Below are 27991 nucleotides of genomic sequence, written 5' to 3' on the forward strand. Positions count from 1 at the left end.
TTTTCTTGGAATTTAGGATAGTTCCAGCCTCAACTACCTGCTCTGGCAGCTTGTTCCAGACACCCACCACCCTTTGTGTGGAAAAAGTTACCCCTCAGAATCCCATTAAACCTTTTCCCCTTCACCTTAAACCTATGTCCTATCACTGGAATTTAGAAGGATGAGAGGGGATCTTATAGAAACATATAAAATTCTTAAAGGATTGGACAGGCTAGATGCAGGAAAAATGTGCCCCATGTTGGGGGAGTCCAGAAGCAGGGGTCACAGTTTAAGAATAAGGGGTCGGCCATTTAGGACTGAGATGAGGAAAAAGCTTTTTCAGCCAGAGAGTTGTGAATCTGTGGAATTCTCTGCCACAGAAGGCAGTGGAGGCCAATTCACTAGATATATTAAAGAGAGAGTTAGATTTGGCTCTTAGGGCTAACGAAATCAACGAATTTTTTTTTTGTGTTTTTTGTCATTGTCGTTGTTAAATGTACGTTTTGTTTTATTTTTAATTCTGTGTATGTGGGGGGGTGGTGGTGGGGTTGGGGGAAACCTTTTTTTCAATCTCCTCCTCAACGGAGATGCGACCTTTACCGTGTCGTATCTCCGTTCGCGCTACGGCCTAACATCGTGGAGTCGGCGGCCTCCAGCTGGGATCGACCTCGAAGATTCCGGTCGCAGGGCCTGGACTTACCATCTCGGAGGCTTCGGCCGTTGGGCCCTGCAGACCGCAACATCGGGAGCTCGCAGGTCCCTGGCTGGCGACCGGCTTTTGGGAGCTCCAGCCGTAGCAGCTTCAACCGCCCCGAAGCGCGAGGTACGATCAACCCGCCCGCAGGCCCTTCATCGCCCTGCATGGCCCGGCCGCAGCACTTTCCATCACCCGGTGGGGGCTCAGGACTCTCATCGCCCTGCGTGGCCCGGCCGCAGCACTTTACATCGCCCGGTGGGGGCTCAGGACTCTCATCGCCCTGCGTGGCCCGGCCGCAGCACTTTACATCGCCCGGTGGGGGCTCAGGACTCTCATCGCCCTGCGTGGCCCGGCCGCAGCACTTTACATCGCCCGGTGGGGGCTCAGGACTCTCATCGGCCTGCTCGGCTCGGCCCTGGGACTTCCCATCGCCCGGTGGGGGCTTCAAGGGGTTGTGAGCCTCGATCGCCTCGTGGCGCCACGGGAGAAGAATGAGGAGGAGATAAGACTTTGCCTTCCATCACAGTGAGGGTATGCCTAGAGCAATCACTGTGATGGCTGTTTTGTGTAAAAAAATTGTATCTGTGTGTCTTGTGCTTTTTAATGTCTGCTGCCGGACCCTGACGTGAGAGGACGCTGGCGTTGAGTATTCGCCGCTTTTCCGTCAGGATAGTTTGTCTGTTTGTTTCTATGTTAATTGTATTTGTAAAGCGCTTTGAGCATGTGATAAGGCGCTATATAAAATAAATATATTTTTATTATTATTAAGGGATAGGGGGAGAAAGCAGGAACAGGGTACTGATACCAGATGATCATCCTTGATCATATTGAATGGCGGTGCTGGCTCGAAGGGCCAAATGGCCTCCTCCTGCACCTATTTTCTATGGTCTCTGACTGTGAGATCACTTATTTGTTTAGAACAATTGCAGTATCCTTCCAGAAACAATGAACTTTAGCTGTTGTTACTGGTCAGGGCAAGTTACTCTTCCTTTATAAGTAAACATAATTTTTTTTAATATATCTGTACATTGTTTTCGAGCGCGTTGTTTTGGAGCTAGTTGTAAATAGGCTGGAACTTTCTATTCCATATGCTCACTACCCTCTGAGTAAAAAAAGTTGCCTCTCAGGTTCCAATCTAATCTTTCCCCTCTCACTTTAACGCTATGCCCTCTGGTTCTTGATTCCCCTACATTAAACAAGTGAAAGTAATTACACCAGAACTGCAATCTGCTTTGATTACCGTTCAGTTTAGGGCAACTTTCCAGATTAGTAGCAGGCTCTGAAGAGAACAGTTAGTCATGGCTGATTGTTATTTTACTGGGAAAGGCAGGCTTGATTGTAATGCCTCTCGCACTCAACAACCTACCAATGTCCTTTGCCTTGCCTTACGGTGGAAGACGGGCAATTTGGGTAAAATAACAGCAATTTGCCAGTGCTCATCTTATTAAGCTATTGAGAAGAGTGCAGGGATAAAATCATTTAAATGCAGCTGTCAGCCAACTCTCCATGTACTGCAGAGAATTGTGGACCTAGCCCAGACCATCACGCAAACCAACCTCCCTTCCACTGACTCCATTTACACCTCGCGCTGCCTCGGCAAGGCCAGCAGCATCATCAAGGACCAGTCTCAACCCGGCCACTCCCTCTTCTCCCCTCTCCCATCAGGCAAAAAGTACAGAAGTGTGTAAACGCACACCTCCAGATTCAGGGACAGTTTCTTCCCAGCTGTTATCAGGCAACTGAACCATCCTACCACAACCAGAGAGCAGTGCTGAACTACTATCTACCTCATTGGTGACCCTCGGACTATCCTTGACCGGACTTTGCTGGCTTTACCTTGCACTAAACGTTATTCCCTTATCATGTATCTATCCACTGTAAATGGCTCGATTGCAATCACGTGTTGTCTTTCCACTGACTGGATAGCGCGCAACAAAAGCTTTTCACTGTACCTCGGTACACGTGACAATAAACTAAACTGTAAACTGAAGTGTGAAGTAGATGATGGCTGGATTGTCACCCATGGGCACTGAAGTGACTGAACTGATGCAGCTTAATTAATTGAAAAGAAATCTAAGCCCTGAAGGTATAATAAATTTGGAGAGCGTTACTGTCTAGCAACAGCAGATAAAACAAAATGTGCTCCACTGTAACAGACGCCTGGGTTTTGTCAAAATAATTCTATACTATTGAGTTTGGAAGTTGAGTTTGTGGAACTACAATGCTTAAATGTCTAAATTAGATTTTGGTTTATTATTTGCCATGTGCACCGAGGTACAGTGAAAAGCATGCTGTCCAAAGTGATCATTTAATACTATACACAAATACGATCAAGTGCAACAGATAGAACAAAGGGAATGATGCACAGGGCAGAAGAACGGTCTCAGCATGGTAGTGCCACTGTTCCAAACAAGCCCCTTCGGCCCACCGACCATCGATCAGCCGTTCACGCCAATTCTGTTATACCCCCTTCCCAACCACTCCCCACAACGAGGGCGATTTTACAGAGGCCCATTTTAACCTGTGCGGACCCACAGGTCTTTGGGATGTGGGAGGAAACGTGGGCACCCAGACGGAACCCACGTAGTCACAGGGAGAACGTGCAAACTCCACGCAGACGTGGTCAGGATCAAACCCGGGTCCCTGGCGCTGTGAGGCAGCAGATCCCGTCGAGCGGCACGTTGGCGCAGCAGTAGAGAAGCGGCCTTACAGCGCCGGAGACCCGGGTTCGATCCCGACTACGGGCGCCGTCTGTACGGAGTTTGTAAGTTCTCCCTGTGACCCGCGTAGATTTTCTCCGAGATCTTCGGTTTCCTCCCACACTCCAAAGACGTACAGGTATGTAGGTTAATAGACCTGGTATAATTGTACATTGTCACTAGTGGGTGTAGGATAGTGTTAGCATGCGGGACTGAAGAAGGGTCTCGACCCGAAACGTCACCCATTCCTTCTCTCCAGAGATGCTGCCTGACCCGCTGAGTTACTCCAGCTTTTTGTGTCTATCTTCATTCCCTGCTGTAAGCTTTAAACTAAACTAAACTCAATTAGGGCGGCACAGTGGTGCAGCGGTAGAGTTGCTGCCTTACAACAACAGAGTCCCCGGTTTGATCCTGTCTACGGGCGCTGTCTATACGGAGCTTGTACGTTCTTCCCAGTGACCAGGTGGGTTTTCTCCGGGTGCTCCGGTTTCCTCCCACACTCCAAACACGTGCAGGTGTGTCCCTGGTGTAAATTGTCCCTAGTGTGTCGTATAGAACTAGTGTACAGGTGATTAATGGTTGGCGTGGACCCGGTGGTCCAAAGGGCCTATTTCCACGCTGTATCTCTGACAAAAATTATCCCAAACATTGGAAGTAAGCAGATCGCTTGGCTTCAACAGCTCTGCGCCCCTGGTAACAAGCAATTTGTGCTGTCCTGCAAGGCTATACGATTAATCATTCATTATAAATATTTTTCTTCTTGCTGCAGCAAGTTGAAAGGTCTTTTTCCCCCATGGTGGCAAAAGTTATTGCTAGCTGCAGCACTAAAAAGCACTACCTCTGGTACGGATGGAATTCTTTGTGCATTACTGAATGCCAGATACAAAGTCCCGGTCTGCCAACTGCCCTAAACGCTGGTGTAACAGCGACACAGAGGGTGGCACGGTGGCGCAGCGGTAGAGTTACTGCCTTGCAGCGCCAGAGACCCGGGTTCGATCCTGACTATGGGTGCTGTCTGCATGAAGTTTGTACGCTCTCCCAGTGACCGCGTGGGTTTTCTCCGGGTGCTCCGGTTTCCTCCCACAGATGTACAGGTTTAATTGGCATCGGTAAAAATTGTAAATTGTTCCTAGTGTGTAGAGGAGTGTTGCTGGTGTGTGGGAATCACGGGTCAGCATGGACTCGATGGGACAAAGGGCCTGTTCCCGCACTGTATCTCTAAACTCCATAATCTAAAGTGAAGCCTAAGGTGAACCTCCATGCGAGGACTAACATTTCAATGAATACGTCAGTAATTATGAAAGCAAAGCTGTTAATTGATCATGACAATAAAAGTTGATTAAGCTACTGTAACCTGTGCAGTAAAAGTCTAGTTAATACCGCAAATCAGCTTTATAATGATCAAAATAAGCTAGGCCGAACAATTGAAGAAATTTGTACTGAATCTTGTGAACTGTTTCGAACTTCTGATCATATGCCTGAGCTGTAAATCAAACCATTCAAATGTAGACGACCTAATAAGAAGGGACTTAGGTTTAGTTTAGTTCAGAGATACAGTGTGAAAAACAGGCCATTCGGCCCTCTGAGTCCCTGCCGACCAGCGAACACCCTTGAATGGATTGCTCTACAATATTCAGACACAAATTGCTGATCCCCAAAACTATCCCAGTTAAAATATGTAAAAAGAAACTGCAGATGCTGGTTTAAAGCAAAGAAAAAACACAAAGTGCTGGAGTAACTCAGCAGGTCAGACGGCATCTCTGGAGAACATGGAAAGGTGATGTTTCGGGTCAGAATCCTTCTTAAAATTGACTTGAAATGTTGCCTATCCGTGTTCTCCAGAGATGCTGCCTGACCCGCTGAGTTACTCCAGCACTTTGTGTATTTTTTTTGTAAATCAGCTTCTGCAATTCCTAGTTTCTACAACTCTAAAGTATCGTGGCACTTCAGTTAACTTGCTGCTTCATAAGTGATAGGAGCAGAATTAGGCCATTTGGCCCATCAAGTCTACTCCGCCATCCAATCATGGCTGATCTATCTCTCCCTCCTAACCCCATTCTCCTGCCTTCCCCCCATAACCCCTGACACCCGCACTAATCAAGAATCTATCTATCTCTCCCTTAAAAATACCAATTGACTTGGCCTCCACAGCCTTCTGTGGCAATGAATTCCACAGATTCACCACCCTCTGACCAAAGAAATTCCTCTTCATCTCCTTCCTTAAAGTACATCCTTTTATTCTGAGGCTGTGGCCTCTAGTCCTAGACTCTCCCACCAGTGGAAACATCCTCTCCACATCCACTCTTTCCAGACCTTTCGCTATTCGGTAAGTTCCAACGAGATCCCCCCTTCTTCCAGAAAAATTAGATGCAGGAAAAGAATATAAAATGAAATATAGAGCCAAAGAGGCATACAGCACGGAAACAGGCCCTTCGGCCCGAGCTGTCCCTGCCTTCCCAATGCCCCATCTAATCTCGCCCCATTTGCTTATTTGCTCAGCTAATGAATTAATAATTTTTGAATTGATAAATGCAAATGAAACTGCTGCCTCGTCCAGGAAACTTAGATCTAGAAAAAGAATAATTTATGACACTGGAACTTTGTTCTGCTCTGCTGGGTTGGCGTTTGAACTGAACAGATGAGGATGAGGGAGATGTCTTTGCACATATCTCCCCTGGAGCGAAACTATGAGTCTTAGACAAGGCAGGCCGAACCTATTTCTCAGGATGGAAGTATTAAATACTAGGCCGGCACGGTGGCGCAGCGGTAGAGTTGCTGCCTGACAACGAATGCAGCGCCGGAGACCCGGGTTCGATCCCGACTACGTCTCCCCGTACGTTCTCCCCGTGACCTGCGTGGGTTTTGCCCGAGATCTGCGGTTTCCTCCCACACTCCAAAGATGTACGGGTTTGAAGATTAGGAAGAAAACTGTAGATGCTGGTTCAAATCGAAGGTAGACACAAAATGCTGGAGTAACTCAGCGGGTCAGGCAGCATCTCAGGAGAGAAGGTTTGGGTGATGTTTCGGGTCGAGACCCTTCTTCAGACAGATTCAGATGCTGCTTGACCCGCTGAGTTACTCCAGCATTTTGTGTCTACCTTCGGTTTGTAGGTTAATTGGCTTGGTAAATTAAAAAATGTACTTTAGAGATACAGCGCGGAAACAGTCCCTTCAGCCCACCGAGTCCGTGCCGACCAGCGATCCCCGCACATTAACACTATCCTACACACACTAGGGACAATTTACACATACACCAAGCCAATTAACCTGCAAACCTGCACGTCTTTGGGGCGTGGGAGGAAACCGAAGATCTCGGAGAAAACCCGCGCAGGTCATGAGGAGAACGTACAAACTCCGTACAGACAGCATCCATAGTCGGGATCGAACCCGGGTCTCTGGCGCTGTAAGTGCTGTAAGGCGGCAACTCTACCGCTGCGCCACCGTGCCGCCCATTTGAGAGGGTTTTGGAAAGGCACATGTATATGCAGGGAATGGAGGGATGTGCATTATGTGCGGGCAGATAAGAGTTGGTCTTTGCATCATGCTCAGCACTGACGTTGTGGGCCGAAGGGCCCGTTTCTGTGTGGCACTGTTCTATATTTCATGATTACAGAATGTCCAAAATGCTTCATGGCCACTGAAGATATATTTTTTTAATGTGGTTATTTTAATAACCAAATTTTTGGCCAGAAAGATCCCACAAATAGCAAGATGTTTACAGTCCGACACAGTTTTTAGGCTGAAGTAAAGTCTCGACACTTCTCTGAAGACGGGTCTCGACCCGAAACGTCACCCATTCCTTCCCTCCAGAGATGCTGCCTGTCCCGCTGAGTTACTGCAGCATTTTGTGTCTATCTTCGATTTAAAACAGCTTCTGCAGTTCCTTCCTGCACAGTTTTCAGGGAGCCAGGCTAGACTTGAGTCGGGTTGCCAACTGTCCTGTGTTAGCTGGGCCATCCTGTATTTTGGGCTAAATTTGTTTGTCCTGTACGGGATTGCCTTTGTCCCGTATTAGGCCCGGGGGATTGCTGTAGGCCCGGACACTGTAGGCCCGGACAGTGTAGGCAATGGAGTGTGTTCGGGGAGCGAGGCCGAGTGTGTTCGCCGAACGGAGGTTGCATAGCGATCCGCCTACCGGCCTGGGCGGCAGCCATTGGTGGAGCGGGAGCACGTGGCCGCTGGCTGGGTGAGGTCACGTGGGGAGCGTCACCTTTTGTTCCTTATTTGGGAGTTAGAAAGTTGGCAACCCTAGACTTGAACTCCAGAGAGGGGCATGAACACAAAATCTCTGACTCAGAGGACAAAAAAAACCCACAAGTGCTGGAGTAACTCAACTGGTCAGGCAGCATCACTAAACGTTATTCCCTTATCATGTATCTGCACACTTAGAATGGCTCCATTGTGATCATGTTTTATCCTTCCACTGACTGGTTAGCATGCAACAAAAATGCTTTTCACTGTACCTCAGTACACGTGACCATAAACGAAACTGAACTGAGGCGACTTTTCAGGTTGGGACCCTTCTTCAGGCAGTCTGAAGGGTCCCAACCCGAAATTTCGCCAACCCTTGTCCTCCAGAGATGCTGCCTGACCTGCTGAATTACTCCAGTACTTTGTGGGGGGGGTTCTATGAGAGTGGCTTCCCATTAAGCCACAAGTGAGACCAGGGCACTTTGCAAGGGAGGAGCGATAAGTGGAATTGAGAAGAGAAGAGAATTTGCCTTGAGTGTAGGAAGGAACTACAGATGCTGGTTTATACCTAAGAACAGACGCAAAGTGCTGCAGCAACTCAGCGGTGGCAGAGAGGCAGCATCTCTGGAGAAAGGTCATTGGTGATGTTTCGGGTCGGGACCCTTCTTCAGAGGGTTTGGCCGGTCAGAAGCTTGAAGAGGTGACCCGTCCTGCAAAAGAGCACCTCTTCGGATCGAGTAGACGCACCCGGCTTCCAGTTACTGAAAGGGAAAGTCAGCGTTTCAATTTAGCCCATCGCACAGCTGCAAACAATGTCTATGTACACAGTTATTCTGCAGCTGCCTTGTGCACACACTCTCCACCATAGTTTGTTGCATCAGTATCTGTGGAGACTGAATGATAAGCCGCCCTCTGCCTAGCAACAGCACATGGTCAAGAGGATCACAGAATCACAAGTGGCCCTTTGATTTCCTTCACACTATAGCAACGATTCGGCAATGTTACACACAGGTAGCGACAAAAATACTCTTCTACAATTGCAGTACGTTTTAACGGAGAGGTCTTCTGCACTGCAAGAGCAATTTGCACCAGGTATTTACCAGCTACTGATTAAATATCACTAAGCAAAACTCAAATAGTAGGAAGACACAGATTAGGTCAATACTCATTTATTATTATCAGACAGGATTTGTATCTAGTTCTTTTGGGTAACCTTGTCGTGTGGAACTGAACTAATAAGGTAGCAGCCTTAAAACAACATTTAACCTATCGGAGTCCATGTGCTATGTACACTACACAATTCCCACTGCTTGAATTTGAACGTCATTGAATTGAATTGAATTGAATTAATTTTATTGGCCAAGTATGTGCACATACAAGGAATGTGCCTTGGTGCTCCGCTCGCAAGTATCCTACAGTAAACAATTAAGAATAAAACATAAAACATTGAAACATTGAGTTTAAACATGTGAATGAAATAAAATACCAGAGCAAAAGGACGCGAAGGACTTTGTTTGTTGAGTAAAGCTACTGCTCGTGGAAAAAAAAGCTGTTTTTATGTCTGGCTGTGGCAGCTTTGACAGTCTGGAGTCGCCTTCCAGAGGGAAGTGTCATGGATGCATGATGGAATGATAAAGTATGGAATAATAATGCTGGCTGAGTTTCTGATATGCAGTTTTTGTGTCTAAATCTTCAGGTGTTTGCTCCTAACTGGTGACCAAGGGGTTGTGTATCTGCCTGTCCCACTGAGTTACTCTAGCATTCAGTGTCTATCTTCTGTTGTGTGTCTTAAGGAGGTCGTGTCTACAGGACTTTCACAATGCTGTGAGAAAATTGTGGATTCAACCTCCATTTTAAGTTTAGTTTTAGTTTAGTTCAGAGATACAGGCCATTTCGGCCCACCGAGTCCGCACCGTCCGGCGATCCCCGCACACTAAAACTACCCCACCACCACACAATAGGGACAATTTACATTTATATCAAGCCAATTAACCTACAAACCTCTACGTCTTTGGAGTGTGGGGAGGGAACCGAAGATCTCGGAGGTCACGGGGAGAGCGTACAAACTCCGTACAGACAGCGCCCATGGTCAGGATCGAACCCGGGTCTCTGGCGCTGTGAGGCAGCGGCTCTATCGTTGTTGGCACCGTGCCGCCCTTGAGTTTGTAGTTTGCTCTTATCGTGCGTGGCACTGTGGCGCAGCGGTAGAGTAACCATGCGAAACAAGGGAAAAGGAGCACATGTTTTTAATCTGTTTGCCATCGGTATCATCCATGTGTGTTTATGGTCCGGAGTAATATGCAGCCGCTGGAGGTTCCTGTAATTGGATTACTTATTAATCCCTCGCCTGTTTACTGGTGTGCCAAGTTTGTGAATGCCACCTGCCCACTAACCCATGGTGTCTCATCAACCTCTCCATGTTAAACCTTTCACTGTGATGCAGTCAGATTCATACAACGTGCAAACAGGCCCACACTAGAGGGCCTAGCTATAATTTAGAAGATTGAGGGGGGATCTTATTGAAACATATAAAATTCTTAAGGGGTTGGAGAGGCTAGATGCGGGAAGATTGTTCCCGATGTTGGGGAAGTCCAGAACCAGGGGTCACAGCTTAAGGATAAGGGGGAAGTCTTTTAGGACCGAGATGAGAAAACATTTCTTCACACACAGAGTGGTGAGTCTGTCACAGAAAGATAGTTGAGGCCAGTTCATTGGCTATATTTAAGAGGGAGTTAGATGTGGCCCTTTTTGCTAAAGGGATCAGGGGGTATGGGGAGAAGGCAGGTACAGGTTACTGAGCTGGATGATCAGCCATGATCATATTGAATGGCGGTGCAGGCTCGAAGGGCCGAATGGCCTACTCCTGCACCTATTTTCTATGTTTCTATGTTTCTATAAGAGTGGGGAAAGTATAATCATAGGATCATGAGTGATAGGAGCAGAATTAGGCCATTTGGCCCATCAAGACTACTCCGCCATTCAACCGTGGCTGATCTATCTCTCCCTCCTAACCCCATTCTCCTGCCTTCTCCTCGTAACCTCTGACACCCGCACTAATCAAGATGGAGTTATAATGGGGATGTGTGGGGCATGTTCTTTACACAGGGAGTGGTGGGGGCCTGGAACGCAATGCCTGGTGGTGGTGGAGGCAGATACGACAGCCGTGGTTAAGAGGCTTTTAGATAGGCTAATGAAAGTGCAGGGAATAGAGGGATATGTTTCATGTACAGGCAGATACGACGCAATAGAACTTTATTGATCCCAGGAGGGAAATTAACATCGAAACATAGAAAATAGGTGCAGGCCCTTCGATACAGCACCGCCATTCATTGTGATCATGGCTGATCATCCACATTCAGTAACCCCTTGCCTATAGAACATGTCTGTTGCTGAAGGGAACTCCTCAGATAGATCAGGTGAGATCAGTTCAACTTGGCATCATGTTGGGCACGACCATTGTCCGCTTCTGAGCTGTAATGTTCGATGTTCTATGTTTTATTACCCAAAAGATGGGAGTGGCCCTTTAAGTGACACTGCGACACTCAATGCCTGCAGAACACGGTCCTGTTGTGAATGACTAATGACTAATCAAACATGGAACAGCGTGGCTTTGCTTCTCTGCAGGGATGGATATCACTCAGTGTGCTGCAAACTGGGCCCTGGAAACAGCAAAGCACTCTGCAGCACAACTGCACCTTTCCTGTCTAACTTCCAGCACAGCTCCCTGCTGTAAACGGCAGCTTTTGTAATAAAAAAGCCCAGATAATGTTATTTTGCCAATCTGTGGCAATAAATATCTCTTGCCCAAAGTGGATGAATCGAGGACCAGAGGGACATAGGTTTAAGGTGAAACGTAGGAATCTGAGAGGTAACTTTTTCCACACAGAGGGTGGTGGGTATATGGAACAAGCTGCCAGAGGAGGTAGTTGAGGCAGGGACTATCCCAACGTTTAAGAAACAATTGGACAGGTACATGAATATGACAGGTTTGGAGGGATGTGGGCCATGTCCGTGTGCGTGTGCGTGCGCGTGTGCGTGTGTGTGTAGATGCATGTCTGTGTGCTGGTTAGTTAACCATGGATAGATCAGGATAAGATGGCATTACTGTCAATAATTAGAATGCTTACCAACATTCAGAATTATGAACTAGTTTAGTTTATTGTCACGTGTATCGAGGTACAGTGAAAAGCTTTTGTTGCGTGCTAACCAGTCAGCGGAAAGACAATACATGATTACAATCGAGCCGTCCACAGTGTACTGATAAATGATAAAGGGAATAATGTGAATAACGTTTACGGTAAGATAAACTCAGTAAAGCTCGATCAAAGATAGTCCAAGGTCTCAATGCGGGAGATAGTAGTTCAGCACTGCTCTCTGGTTGTGGTAGGATGGTTCAGTTGCCTGATAACAGCTGGGAAGAAACTGTCCCTGAATCTGGAGGTGTGCGTTTACACACTTCTGTACCTTTTGCCTGATGGGAGAGGGGAGAAGTGGGAGTGACCGGATTCATTTACACAGGATTCCAGAGAGGTGCCAACTGCATCCTATTGAACCGACATCAAGTGGATATATCCATGAGAAAATATATAGGAATGTAAATAAAGAATGGGAAACATGGCGAACGTTTCTAGATTCAATCCTTAAAAATGTTTTTTTATCGCTTCATCGTGTTTGCCATCACAGCAAGTTTGCAAAAGCAGTACCACCTAAGGTAGACACAACATGCTGGAGTAACTCAGCGGGTCAGGCAGTGTCTCGGGAGAGAAGGAATGGGTGACGTTTCGGGTCAAGACATTGAAGAAGGGTCTCGACCCAAAACGTCACCCATTCCTTCTCTCCCGAGATGCTGCCTGACCCGCTGAGTTACTCCAGCTTCTTGTGTCTACCTTTGATTTAAACTCTAGCATCTGCAGTTTATTTTCCCCTAAAGCAGCAACACCTATCTGTTCTAATTCAACATTTTACGATGCCATTTTTGAGTCACAAGGACCATTCACCAGCTCCATCAGCTGCGAGCAACGAATTTAATGACAAATAGACCACTCAGAATAATGCGTTGAATTACCTGCTTGCCCTTGAGCAAAGTACAACGTCCTAATGCAGTACAATACTTGGTTTGCTCATCCTAAGATAAATCAGTAAAAACTACAGTTCAAGGCTTTTACGGTGGCGCAGCGGTAGAGTTGCTGCCTGACTGCACCAGGGACCCGGGTTCCATCCTGACAGCGGGGGCTTGTCTGTGCGGAGATTGTACGTTCTCTATATGACCACTTGGGTTTCCTCCCACATCCCAAAGACCAACAGGTTTGCAGGTTAATTGGTCTCTGTAAATTGCCCCTCGTGTGTAAGGAGTGGATGAAAACGTGAGAATTAGTGTGACGGGTGATTGATGATCGAGGTGGACTCTCAGTGGGCCTAGGGGCCTGTTTCCACGCTGTATCTTTAAACTTAAACGAAACTAAAATCAGAAGCAGACAAGTGGTGATTCTGTTGTTTAGATTCCAAACCATACACACCAACGTACGCTAGTCTTATTTGCCTGCATTTAGCCCATATCCCGCTGTGTACCATGTCCAAGTGTCTTTTAAATGCAGCTATAGTTCCTGCCTCAATTACCTCCTCCGGCAGCTCATTCCACAAACCCACCGCCCTCTGAGTGAACAAGTTGCCCCTCAGGTTCCTATTAAATCACGCCCCTCTCACCTTAAACATATGTTTAATCCATGTTCCTGTTCTTTACATTTTATAGTACCTGCCTCAACTATCTTCTCCGGCAGTTCATTCCATATACCCACAAACCTGTGTGAAACCCAATGCAAAGGACCATTGGTCACATGCTTAAAGTGGCACAAACTCATTTTACATTTGTTATATGTAAATGTTCTTATGTTTAACTTAATCTGTAGTTTTGACCAGGGAGTAGTTCGAATATTTGAGTGTTTTCCTTAGTAATTTAGTCCAGGACCTAGAGAGATAATGGAGGATGTTATGAGATGATCTAGTTCGCTGCAAGCTGAACTAGTGAAAGTGGTGCATGTTTTATTAATTCAGAAAAGATGTGCTCAAAATCGTGAAATTGGTCAAATAAATAGAAACTATTTCTGCTGTATGGAGATGTTGCTTTGAGATTGTCGAGGAAGATATAGAGAGATGTTTCTGATATTAGAACATAGAATGGTAGAGCACAGAAATGTACTTGAATGTGCACAGAAAATCTCTTGATTTTTGGTCACCAGGTCATAAGTGATAGGAGCAGAATTAGGCCATGCGGCCTGGCAAGTCTCCTCCGCCATTCAATCATGGCTGATCTAACTTTCCATCCCAACCTCGTTCTCTGACACCCTGACACCCTGATTAACCAAGAATCTCCTCCCACATTCCAAAGTCGTGTGGGCTTGTTGGTTAATTGGCTTCTGTAAAATTGTCATCCCCCCCGTGTGTAGGATGGTGTTGGTGTACAGGGTGATCGCTGGGGAAGGGCGTGGGCTCGGTGGGCCGAAGGGCCGGTTTCCACGCTGTATCTCTAAACGTAGTTAGGATTTCAGCATGTGCCGGGCGTTACTTTTCTGCTTATTGCAACTGCTGCTCCTCATTGTGCTCAGTTGTGAGGCAGAAGCAGTGAGGTTCTCGATGTATCCCAGGAAACTGTATTGTCTTTGGGAAGGTGGAACCTCTCACGTGCAGAATACTAATAGTGGCCTCTTGGAGGTACTGACAAGTGCCTTTGACATTCAGTGTCAATCCAGTCTCCTCAGGACCTTCAAACATTTACATTAAGGTGATTACTAAAGCAGGCAAACCCAAGTCCCGTTAAAAATGCCTCGGTGTGAAGAATTTAGTGTAACTCCGGCACTTCACTCAACGAGGAGTTCCGATGCATCAGAAATAATAATTAGGCCTAAAAAGGCTACATGGCTCTTCTTTGAAAACAAAAGTAATTATTTAATGCAGGAGAGACAATTTCATTCATTTCCGCTGGGGGCTAACTCAAAATAAGCAGAGAATTACTAAAACATACACAGTTTGCAGATTTACACGCAGAATGCTAAGTCCAGGCGGCCATTTCTCTCACAGCAAAAGGAGTCAAGTGTGTAGGAAGGAACTGCAGGTGCTGGTTTAAACCGAAGACAGACACAAAAAGCTGGAGTAACTCAGCGGGACGGCAGCATCTCTGGAGAAAAGGAATGGGTCCGAAGAAAGGTCTCGAGCCGAAACGTCACCCATTCCTTCTCTCCAGAGATGCTGCCTGTCCCGCCGAGTTACTCCAGCTTATTGTGTCTATAAAAGGAAACAAATGGTGGTTTTATTCTCTGGCTGGTATACCAGCATCCACGGACTGACATACCGATGCGTGATGCAGAAGCAGCGGGGAATGTCCCATCTGTGGGAATATTAAAGTAGTTTCTCGTCAGCCACGGCTCTGTGGTAGCAATGGGAAGGTTACGTTTTCATCCCAATGACCTGTGCTCAAATTTGTCAGGCTGACCCACCAAAGCAGTACCAAAGAATACAGGGATACCTTGCGTAGTTCTACTCTGTATAACGCTGCTTCACAATAGCGCTCTTTCATTTTAGAGCCTTGTTTATTCAAAAATATATATACAGTGACCGCAGAATGCAGCGGCATAAAGTGATTTGCAAATTGACCAATATTGGAGGACCATGATAACTCTTTGGGGGGTGGCAATCTAACGTTGTAACATTGCGCGGGGGATTCTAATGCTGTAACACTGCGTGGGGGATTCTAATGTTGTAACACTGCGTGGGGAATCTAATGTTGTAATACTGTGTGGGGGAATCTAATGCTGTAACATTGAATTGAATTCAATTGAATAAATTGTATTACCCAAGTGTGTATACATACAAGGAATTTGCCTTGGTGCTTTGCTCACAAGTAACAACACGATATACAGTAGACAATTAAAAGTAAAGAATTATAATTTAAACATGTGAAGATTTAAATAAAATACCAGAGCAAAAGGAGACTACAGACTTTTGGTTGTTGAGTAGAGCTACTGCTCGTGGGAAAAAAAGCTGTTTTTATGTCCGGCTGTGGCTGCTTTGACAGTCCGGAGTCGCCTTCCAGAGGGAAGTGCTTCAAAGAGTTTGTGGCCAGGGTGAGAGGGGTCAGAGATGATCTTGCCCGCTCGCTTCCTGCCCTTGCAGTGTACAGTTCGTCAATGGGGGGAAGGTTGCAGCCAACAACCTTCTCAGCTGTGCGAACGATGCGCTGCAGCCTCCGGATGTCGTGCTTGGTGGCTGAGCCAAACCAGACCATGATGGAGAAGGTGAGGACGGACTCTACGATGGCAGTATAAAACTGGACCATCATTGCCTGTGGCAGATTGTGTTTCTTCAGTTGCCGCAGGAAGTACATCCTCTGTTGAGCCTTTTTGACTGTGGAGTCGATGGTGGCCCCCCATTTAAGGTCCCTGGAGATGATGGTTCCAAGGAACTTAAATTACTCCACAGATGTGACTGTGGTGTTGTTGATGGTGAGTGGGGGGAGGCGAGGGGGATCTCTCCTAAAGTCTACAATTAATTTCACTGTCTTAAGAGCATTGAGCTCCAGGTTGTTGCGATGGCACCAGGATGCCAGCTGTGTCACTTCCCATCTGTAGGCAGATTCCTCCCCATCCTGGATCAGTCCAATCAGGGTTGTGTCATCCGCAAACTTGAGAAGCTTGACAGAGGAGTCTGTGGAGGTATTAAAACAGCACGGGGGAATCTAACACCGTAACACTGCGTGGGGGAATCTTAACACCGTAACACTGCGTTTTGGGATCTAATGCTGTAACACTGAGTGGGGGAATCTAACACCGTAACATTGCGTGGGGGAATCTAATACTTTAACACTGAGTGGGGGAATCTAACACCGTAATACTGCGTGGGGGAATCTAATACTTTAACACTGCGTGGGGGAATCTAACACCGTAACACTGCGTGGGGGCATCTAATGCTGTAAAACTGCGTGGGGGAATCTAATGGTGTAACACTATGTGGGGGAATCTAACGCCGTAACACTACATGGGGGAATCTAATGCTGTAACACTGCATGTAAGGTCGTAAGGTCATAAGGGTTAGGAGCAGAATTAGGCCATTCGACCTATCAAGTCTACTCCGCCATTCAATCATGGCTGGTCTATATCTCCCTCCTAACCCCATTCTCCTGCACTCTCCCCATAACCCATGAATCAAGAATCTAATGCTGTAACACTGCACGGAGGAACCTAATGCTGTAACACTGATCAGGGAGGACATGGGGGACCAGGATAGGTGACGGTCTGTGTCGGGATCCTTCTTCAGACCCTTCATGACACTTCCTCACTGTTTTTTTTACATCAAGCAACATTGATTAAACAGAATCTACAAACAACCTGCTGGTGGAACTCAGCAAGTCGAACAGCATCTGTGGAGGGGAAAGCAATCCATTGCTGTTGAAATCCTTTGAGTTGAAATCCTGCATCAAGACCCTTAACATTGACAATTTCTTCCTCCGGCCCGCAGAGTTCCTCCAGCAGATTGGTTACTGCTCCAGATTCCAGCATTCCCTGATCTTGCAAATCTAGCAATGGTCCTTATGTGTCCACCTCATGAAATATAATAAAAATTAGTAATGTCGGTGCAGAACTAGAGTTCACCTGCTTCTCAATCATTCCCAGCAATTTGAAAGCAAGGCAGCAATGAATCCGTCAGCTCGCCATTGTTTCCTGTCAGAAAATAATGGTAGTTTGTTTAAAAAGTGCCTATTCTGAAACCCAGGCTTTTACATAATGACTCCAGCATCTGCCAACCTCTGATTCAGCCTACCATTAATTTGCTTGAGGAACCAATCACGAAATTGAATTGGCTGCAAAATGCCCAAAGCTATTGGGATTGTGGAGAGAAGCTTGTCTTATTAACAGGCTGGATTTATGAGTTTTAGCTGGACAGCCAATCTACATCTAAGCTATTACCAGAACTCTGCCCGAAAGAACAGGGGAGCTGTTTCCAGCCAAATGCTTGAAATCTGAAACAACGATGCAAAAGTAACAGATAATATTACGTGCTTCTACCAAACGTTACGTTTAAATGTAGAATCTCCTTTGTGGTGTGGTTCAGTTTCTTTCAACGATGAATGTTATTTTGATTAAAAAAGATCCATTTGGAAGCTGGAAAGGATAATCAACATTGAGGAATCAAAATGAATTTTCAAGCCTTGACCAAGACAATTTATATAATCAACTTAAACCCCATTAACTATATTAAGTCAGTAAATAACACAGGCTGGCACATATATTACAAGCACAAGCGTTATTTCCTTTGGTCCCATCCCATTGCTGTTCATTGCTTTAAAAAAAAAAACCCTTCTCACCAGATATTGCAATTTAATACCAGCCATACCCCAGATGTTTTTAAGGAATGGGTGACGCTTCGGGTCGAGACCCTACTTCAGACTGAGAGTCAGGGGAGAGGGTTTAACGAGAGATATGAAAAGGTCCAAAGAAACAAATGAATAATCTCTCGTTTCCCTTTCCCCTGACTCTCAGTCTGAAGAAGGGTCTCGACCCGAAACGTCGTCTATTCACAAGATCACGAGTGATAGGAGCAGAATTAGGCCATTCGGCCCATCAGATATACTCCACCATTCAATCATGGCTGATCTATCTCTCCCTCCAAACCCCATTCTCCTGCCTTCTCCCCATAACCTCTGACACTCATACTAATCAAGAATCTATTCCTTCTCTCCAGAGATGCTCCCTGTCCCCGCTGAGTTACTCCAGCATTTTGTGTCTGCCTTCAGTGTAAACCAGCATCTGCAGTTCCTTCCTACCCAGATGGTTTTATGTGGGAGTTAATTCCAAACTTTAGCCTGGGTTTATCGGATTCTGCAAAGCAATTAGTACAGCTGATGTATTGCCATAATAAACTGACAGAAAGGAAGAAGAGAAACAAACGTCCTGCCTTTTGACGATCAAAAAACGATGAGGCATAGATTCATTCCATTTGCCACCTTATCTGTGAATGTCAGAGGCAAAGCCTTTTCTCCATAAGGTGACACTTGTGTGACTTGTATGACTTAACGTGCAAATGCCGAACCCTCACACATGGGCTTTAAACATGATCAACCAAATGCTTATGTGGAATCTCCCACAGTTCCAGTCCCATGGACTCCCCAGCTCGTAGAGCCACTACCTCACAGCGCCAGAGACTCTGGTTCGATCCTGACCTCAGGTGCTGTGGGTGTGGAGTTTGCACGTTCTCCCTGCGACCTTGTAGGTTCCCTCGAGCTGCTCCGGTTTCCTCCCATATCCTAATGATGTGCGGATTTATGGTTCATTGGCTTCGATAGCAATTGCCCCTGATGTGTAGGGAGTGGATGAGAAAGTTGGATAACATGAAACTAGTGTGAACGGTGGTCGGTGGGCCGAAGGGCCTGTTTTAGATTTTTTTTTAGATTTAGATATTAGATTTAGAGATACAGCGCAGAAACAGGCCCTTCGGCCCATCGGTGCGGACTCGGTGGGCCGAAAGGCCTGTTTCCGCGCTGCATCTCTAAACTAAACGAAAATTAGGGGTGAAATCAAGGACCATCTTGATATGCTTGTCTCAGTTTCACAGTGGACAAAGTCATCTGCTAATTGAACTATGAGGAAAATGTATCTGAAACGACTTATGATGCTTGCTAGAATGTTGAACATCATGAAAATGCATAATATTAATTACTACACATAATCAGCGATGCCATTAATGTCAAAGTGATTCGTCTAATCCATTAACGGTTCTGAAGGAGATTTTTCAGGATCCAGGACTAATCAAACCTGAATTGAGCAGTGTGACTCCACTGAACCCAACATACTCCATCTCAGCCCACTCATTAGTAATTTTTTTTGTTCCATTTCTGTTCAGATGACAAAATGGAAGTGTGGGAGCAGAGCCAACTTTCCACTCTGCAACTGAGCGGCAAGAATAAAACAAGTTCCCATCAGCAAACTGGGTCTCACAGAGACTGTCAACAGCCACAAAATGCCGGAGTAACTCAGCGGGACAGGCAGCATCTCTGGAGAGAAGGAACGGGTGACATTTCGGGTCATAGAAACATAGAAACATAGAAAATAGGTGCAGGAGCAGGAGGAGGCCATTTGGCCCGTCGAGCCAGCACCGCCATTCATTGTGATCATGGCTGATCGTCCTCATTCAGTAACCCGTGCCTGCCTTTGTTGTACTTCGTGGTCCAGTACCTGTTGTACCTTTGTTGTGACTCTGGAAGGACCACGAGTACACATGTTTATGATGTTATCATGGTGCAGCTTGTACTCCAGGCTGTTTATTCCAAGGCCGCCTGGATCCAGAGTGACCGCCTAATCACACCCATCACTTATATACACAGCCATACAAAGTAGTTCTTGGATACACAAAGTAGTCCCAGCAATATCACAACATCCCCCTTGTCTTATATATTACAACAGCCTTCTCCCCATATCCCTTGATTCCACTAGCCCCTAGAGCTCTATCTAACTCTTTGAAATTCATCCAGTGAACTGGCCTCCACTGCCCTCTGTGGCAGAGAACCTTTTTCAGACCAAGAGTCAAAGGGAGAGGCTAAACACCTTCCTCATCAACACATACTCCTGAAAATTCTGTTCCAGCCCACCACTATTATGTAGAGGTTCGTAAATGCTGAAGAAGGGTCTCGAAACGAAACATCACCCATTCCTTCTCTCCAGAGATGCTGCCTGTCCCGCTGAGTTACTCCAGCATTTTTGTCTCTATCTTCGGTTAGTAAATGCCGTCTGCTCTACTCTCCCCTATTTCAAATGGATATTTCAGTGATTACAGAGACTGACATTGGACTCAGCAGGGGAAATGGTCCTCTCTCCGATATGTCCATAGGTTTAATTGGCACTGTCCTGTGAATTATTGAAACTACACAACTGAGTAACACGTTTTAGTAATTTCATGGCATCTTCGGCTCCAGCACAACTGACAGTTTGTTTGGTTAGTGAGGTGACTATTGGTGGAAACAGTTCAGTTCAGTTTAGTTGAGTTTAATTTATTATAATCACGTGTACCGACCGAGGTACAGTGAAAAGCTTTTGTTGCGTGCTAACCACTCCAACAGCTCAAGTTCATTATTCTGTAAGTTTCAATGAGGTCCCCCCTCAACCTTCTGAACTCCAGCGAGTACAGGCCCAGTGCCGACAAACGCTCATCATACGCTAACCCACTCATTCCTGGGATCGTTCTTGTAAACCTCCTCTGGACCCTCTCCAGAGCCAGCACATCCTTCCTCAGATGTGGGGCCCACATTGCAATCAATATAGTCAATAGTCAATAGTCGTTTATTTGTCACATACACATAAATGTGCAGTGAAATGAAACATTACCCGCAGTTCAACAATAAGACCAATAAGAATAATCAATAAAAATGCAATAACACATACAATCATAAACCAACACCAAACAAAAGAAACATCCATCACAGTGAGTCTCCTCCAGTCCCTCGTCACTCTGATGGAAGGCCAGAATGTCTTTTTCTCTTCCCCTGCCGTCTTCTCCCGCGGTCAGGCTGTTGGAGTTGCCGTGTCGGGGCGGTCGTGGTTCCCGACGCGGCACTCCAAATACTCACGGTACTCCAAATACTCACGGTACTCCAAATACTCACGGTACTCCAAATACTCACGGTACTCCAAATACTCACGGTACTCCAAATACTCACGGTACTCCAAATACTCACGGCACTCCAAATACTCACGGTACTCCAAATACTCACGGTACTCCAAATACTCACGGTACTCCAAATACGGCCTGGCTGGTAGAAACAAGGAACTGCAGATGCTGGATTACACAGAAAGACACAAAGTATTGGATGACTCTGCGGTTCAGGCAGCAAGTCTGGAGAACATGGATAGATAACGTCTGCCTGAGACTGAAGAAGGGTCTCGACCCGAAACGTCACCCATTCCTTCTCTCCAGAGTTGCTGCCTGTCCCTCTGAGTTACTCCAGCTTTTTGTGTCTAACTTCGATTTAATCCCAGCATCTGCGGTTCCTTCTTACACACATGGACAGGCAACGTCTCAGGTTGGGACCCCTCTTCGGATCGTAGAAGATTTGAAGAGTTCAAAGGCGGGTGAGGTGTCTTGGATGTAGCTGGGCAGGGACTGGACAAGGGGAGGGGGAGATAGGATGGAATCAAGTTTTGCGAAGATGAGTTCAGTGGGGGAGAAGGAAGCAGAGACAATCTGAAGAAGGGTCCTGACCCAAAACCCCACCTATCCATGCACTCCAGAGATGCTGCCTGACCCACTGAGTTACTCCAGCATTCTGTGTCCTTTTGAACACAAACACTGGTTGTACTCAAGTCAAAAGTTGAACAGAGTGGTGAATTTCTATGCAACTATTCCATATATTTCATAACTGAAATAAAGAGAAAGCAATTCTTTGGAGTCAAGAGTATTTAATTGTCAAACGAACCGACAACAGAACAATAGTATTCTTACTTGCAGCCAGCTTAACAGGCCCTTGAACACAATAACAGACAGATAAATGTATGATCATTCATAATACAATAAATTAATAACCCTCGGGAAAAAAATGCAGATGCTGGTTTAAATCAAAGGTAGACACAAAATGCTGGAGTAACTCAGCGGGTCAGGCAACATCTCGGGAGAAAAGGAATGGGTGACGTTTCGGGTCTGAAGAAGGGTCTCGACCCCAAAACGTCACCCATTCCTTCTCTCCCGAGGTGCTGCCTGACCCACTGAGTTACTCCAGCATTTTGTGTCTACTTTCAAATTAATAACCCTAATATTTACATAACCATTAAAATTGCTAAATCAAACCCCATGGAGCACCCAGAGACACACAGACCATGGAAGTGACAATGCTGGAAACATTTAGGAGTAAAGGGCTCTGTCTGTGAAGAGAGAGAGAGAGAGAGGAAAGCAGAGGGAATCTTTCAGGTTGGCTGGTTTTCATCAGAAGTGACAGACGTTAGATATATCGGTTTATTTTGTTTTTCAACTTCAGAGATTATGTCAGAGAGAGTGGCAGACGACCATATGAACAATGGTTAGAAACACCTTTACATTAATCAGAGGAATAGTCAGCTCCAACTCTTCAGCTTTATAGCCAAAATATTGTCAGGTCCTGTTTACCAAAGGAGATGTAACACTTCCTTCAAGTCACCCCTCACCAGGGCGTGCGGCGCGGTGGCGCAGCGGCAGAGTTACTGCCTTACAGCGCCAGGGACCCGGGTTCCATCCTGACTACGGGTGCTGTCTGTACGGAGTTTGTACGTTCTCCATGTGACAGCGTGGGTTTTCCCCGGGTGCTCTGGTTTCCTTCGGTTTCCTACAGGCCAAAGATGCGCAGGTTTATAGACAATAGACAATAGACAGTAGGTGCAGGAGGAGGCCATTCGGCCCTTCGAGCCAGCACCGCCATTCAATTATACTACTAGGGACAATTTACAATTTTTTTATCAAAGCCAAATTAACCTACAAACCTACATGGAATTCTCTGCCTCAAAAGGCAGTGGAGGCCAATTCACTGAATGCATTCAAGAGAGAGCTTGATAGAGCTCTTAAGGATAGCAGAGTCATGGGGTATGGGGAGAAGGCAGGAACGGGGTACTGATTGAGAATGATCAGCCATAATCCATAATCACATTGAATGGCGGTGCTGGCTCGAAGGGCCGAAGGGCCGAATGGCCTCCTCCTGCACCTATTGTCTATTGTCTATTGTTTATTGGATGCGAAGCTTGGCTGTGTGAAAGCTGAGCACCAAGGCGAACTCCGTTGCTATTCTGCAAGGTCCCAACCTGAAACATCGATTGACTTCTTCTGCCTCCGCGGATGCGGCCTGACTCTCAGTGTTCTTCCGTTTCTTTTTGTTCTTCAGTAAGATCGTGTCTTGTGCTGTGCCTTTATATTGAGCACTGTGCCTAATTTGCTTGAGGTCAGCCTGTTAACAGCTTTAATTATTTTGATCAAGTATCGTTGCAGCAAATGCTTGACAAATTACACATGCCTTGTACGCCGAAAATAATACTGAATTCAATCCATCTTCAGGAAGGGGTTTGAAGATGGGTTTTTTTCCCTCCAATGCTCTGCTCTGTATTAAGAGCACAGCAGAGTGCTGTGGAAAATATATTCCTCTTAAACCAAAACCTTAAACACTATTAAGACTCCCATTCCTTCTCTCCCGAGATGCTGCCTGACCTGCTGAGTTACTCCAGCATTTTGTGAATAAATACCTTCGATTTGTACCAGCATCTGCAGTTATCTTCTTATATTAAGACTCCAAAGATGATTAAAGACTAAAGGAAAAAAGTTGGACATCAGGATGGAGGCGTGCAGGAAGTATATGAACAGCGTGGGAGAGAGTGAAAAGGGGGAGCGCGGAGAGATGAGGAGAGAAGTTAACGAGGGAAGCAAAGAGGAATGCTGAAAGTGAGTATCAACAAACATGAGATAAAATATTCCTGGCACATAAATCGTGGAAGGTAAGTTGGTATGAAGGCAGAGTCAGTGATGGGGAGACAGAATAAACCCACGGTTAGCAGTCGCAAAGTGACGGAAATATTAAATAGCCACTTTTCTTCAGGTAGCCATTTAGTTCAGTTTCGAGATACAGCGTGGAAACAGGCCCTTCGGCCCACCGAGTCCGTTCCGCCCTCTGATCCCCGCACACTTACACAATCCTACACACACACACACCAGGGACAATTTTACATTTATACCCAGCCAATTCACCTACAAACCTGTGGGAGGAAACCCAAGATTTCGGAGAATGAATAAGTTTATTGGCCAAGTATGTGCATATACAAGGAATTGTGAATGCACACAAATGACAACACAAACGTACAGTTAACAATTCAGAATAAAGCCTAAACGCATCAAAACAATAAGGATACAACATTACGGTCTAAACATGTGGGTGAAGCCTTCTGTGGCGAAGAATTCCATCGATTCACCACGCTCTGACTAAAGAAGTTCCTCCTCATCTCCTTCCTAAGGGAACGACTTTTAATTCTGAGGCTGTGTCCTCTAGTCCTAGACTCTCCCACTAGTGGAAACATCCTCTCCACATCCTCTCTATCCAACCCTCCATAACTCCATGCTCCACAACTTTTAATTCACACCAGGCAATTATGGTCACTTCACACTTAATATTTCACTCACAGAGCTCTCTTAAGTCCCGAGGACATTTTATTAGCACCTCATCGTGGTTGCTAGGTAACCGTGATAATGGTTGAGAAGCCGCCAATCGCTGCAGCTGAAGAATACCATTGTTCAGCATCTCTTTAAGCAGATTAAACATGTTAATCCTATATAAGGAGATTCCTAAGTGTGCAATTCAATCCAATTCACTCCTTGTATCTGTCGAATTATGTTATCGTAGAGGAGACATAACAGAAAAGAGAACTCCATTGAAAATAATCTGACTGTGTGGGTTTCCTCTGGATGCCCCGGTTTCCTCCGACATCCCAAAGGGGCTTGTAGGCTAGGACTATTCCTTGGAGCACAGAATGCTAAGGGGCAATCATGTAGGGATGCGTAAAATGCTGCGGGGAAAAAATAGTGAATGCTCTTTTACCCAGAGTTTAGAGGGATAGACAATAGACAATAGACAATTGGTGCAGGAGTAGGCCAATCGGCCCTTCGAGCCAGCACCACCATTCAATGTGATCATGGTTGATCAGTCTCAATCAGTACCCCGTTCCTGCCTTCTCCCCATACCCCTTGACTCCACTATCCTTAAGAGCTCTATCTAGCTCTCTCTTGAATGCATTCAGAGAATTGGCCTCCACTACCTTCTGAGGCAGAGAATTCCACAGATTCACAACGCTCTGAGTGAAAAAGTTTTTCCTTATCTCAGTTCTAAATGGTCTACCCCTTATTCTTAAACTGTGGCCCCTAGTTCTGGACTCCCCCAACATTGGGAACATGTTTCCTGCCTCTAACGTGTCCAACCCCTTAATAATCTTATACGTTTCGATAAGATCCCCTCTCATCCTTCTAAATTCCAGTGTATACAAGCCTAGTCGCTCCAGTCTCTCAACATACGACAGTCCCGCCATTCCGGGAATTAACCTAGTAAACCTACGCTGCACGCCCTCAATAGCAAGAATATCCTTCCTCAAATTTGGAGACCAAAACTGCACACAGTACTCCAGGTGCGGTCTCACTAGGGCCCTGTACAACTGCAGAAGGACCTCTTTGCTCCTACACTCAACTCCTCTTGTTATGAAGGCCAACATTCCATTGGCTTTCTTCACTGCCTGCTGTACCTCCTTCTAACTTTGCCCCTCTCTTTATTGATTGTTGGAGACTTTGGCCATTCAGGAATGTGCTGGCCGATTTTTATTTCGTAATAAAATAACACGTGTCTGTCTGGTTGTAACATTCACTAATATTCTCTCAGGTTGGTATTTGGGAAGAAAAATATTTGCAACAATGTGTTCTGGCAATAGACACAAAAAGCCTTTCACTATTCACAGAATAGTGAAGGGCCTGGATAGAGTGGATGTGGAGAGGATGTTTCCACTAGTGGGAGAGTCTAGGACCAGAGGCCACAGCCTCAGAATAATGGACGTTCTTTTAGGAAGTTGATGAGGAGAGATTTCTTTAGTCAGAAGGTGGTGAATCTGTGGAATTATTTGCCACAGAAGGCTGTGGAGGCCAACTCAGTGGATATTTTTAAGGAAGAAATAGATAGATCCTTGATTGCTACAGGTGTCAGAGGTTATGGGGAGAAGGCAGGAGAATGGGGTTGAGAGGGAGAGACAGATCAGCCATGATTGAATGGCGGAGTAGACTTGATGGGCCGAATGGCCTAATTCTACTATTCCTTATGACCTTCTGACCTTAAAATGCTGGAGTAACTCAGCGGGTCAGGCACATCTCTGGCGAAAAGGAATAGGTGATGTTTTGGGTCGAGACCCTATTTCAGACTTCGAGACTTCAAAACGTCACCTATTCATTTTCTCCAAAGATGCTGCCTGAACCGCTGAGTTACTCCAGCATTTTGTGTCTACCTTCGGTTTAAACCGGCATCTGCAGTTCCTTCCTACACAATGTACTCTGGCAGTTCCTTCTCTAGTTAACTGATTTATTTGAGAAAATAGATTAGCCACAGTTCTTTGGTACCTCATTCTACCTGTCAAACAAAAGCAGCCACTTCAGCACGGATCCCATGCAATTAATCACCATTTGAACTGTAACCACACAAGGTTTTCTCTACGTTAGCTCCGACCTCCTGCTTCTGAACAAAGATTGCCAGCGATACCTGCGTTATTGTCCCACAACCTGCCATAATGTATGGGAGATCGACACAAAATGCTGGAGTAACTCAGCGGGTCAGGCAGCATCTCCGGAGAGAAGGAATGGGTGGCGTTTCGGGTCGAGACCCTTCTTCAGACTGAGAGGGAGAGGGAGATAGAGATATGGACGAGTAAAGTGTGAAAACACAGATCAAAGGGGGCAATGCTCAGGCTAAAGTAGATTGTCAGCTGAGGGGAAGGTGACAACGAGGCTACAGACAGTAATATTTAATCAGGAGGACAATGAAACTAGTCGGAGAACTAGCTAGGATGGGGAGGGACGGGGAGAGAGGGAATGCAAGGGTTGCTTGAAGTTAGAGATATCAACTATTTACTGTTGGGTTGTCGTAAGCTGTCCAAGCGAAACATCAGGTGTTGTTCCTCAAATTTGTGTTGGGCCCCACTCTGGCAGTGGATGTGATAGATGCAGAGGGAATAAAGGCTTGTGCTTAAATAACATCTTTCACTAACTCAGGATGGCTCAGAGCCTAGCAATAAATTAAATAGTTATTGATTTCTGTTGTTTCTGAAGTCAAGTAAGAAAGGCAGCCAAATACCATTGAGCATGATCCCACAAACAACGTTGTAGCAATGGTCAGGCAATCCATTTAATTGATGTTTTATCTAAAGCTGGCCCTTCTGACAGTGCAGCACTGTTATAGAGTCACAGAGCCCGGAAACAGGCCCAACTCAACCACGCTGACCAAGATGCCCCATCTATGCAAGTCCCATTTGCCCGCCTTTGGCCCATATCCCTCTAAACTTTTTCTATCCATGTATCCGTCCAAATGTTTTAAACGTGTCTTTACATAACCTGCCTCAACTACCTCCTCCGGCAGCTTGTTCCCACATACCCATCATGCTCTGAGTGAAAAAGGTTGCCCCTCAGGTTTGTATTAAATCTTGCCCCTGTCAGCTTAAACCTAGTCCTCTGCTCCTGGATTCCCCAACCCCAGGCACAAGACTCTATTCCCCTCAACTTCTTCTTCTTGCATTTGAGGCAGCAGAAGTTACGAAGCTGCTTCTGCTTCTGCTGTCTCTGTTTGGTGTCGTTCGCCTGACTGAGGGCAGGGCTCACCACGGGGAGGTCGACAACGTGAGCCCTCATTCTCCTCATG

The 27991-nt window shown here is 46.0% G+C and overlaps 1 protein-coding gene across 1 annotated transcript in view; it reads right to left on the reverse strand.

Annotated features, from left to right (window-relative positions):
* The window catches only part of LOC144604162 (equilibrative nucleoside transporter 4-like), a 106019-nt gene that overhangs the window by 71800 nt on the left and 6228 nt on the right, over positions 1-27991 (reverse strand). Inside the window, 1 exon segment of the mRNA XM_078418366.1 lies at positions 17523-17575. Coding sequence (XP_078274492.1) covers positions 17523-17575 — 53 coding nt within the window.

This window comes from Rhinoraja longicauda, chromosome 21 (genome assembly GCF_053455715.1).
Source record: "Rhinoraja longicauda isolate Sanriku21f chromosome 21, sRhiLon1.1, whole genome shotgun sequence".
NCBI lineage: Eukaryota > Metazoa > Chordata > Chondrichthyes > Rajiformes > Arhynchobatidae > Rhinoraja > Rhinoraja longicauda.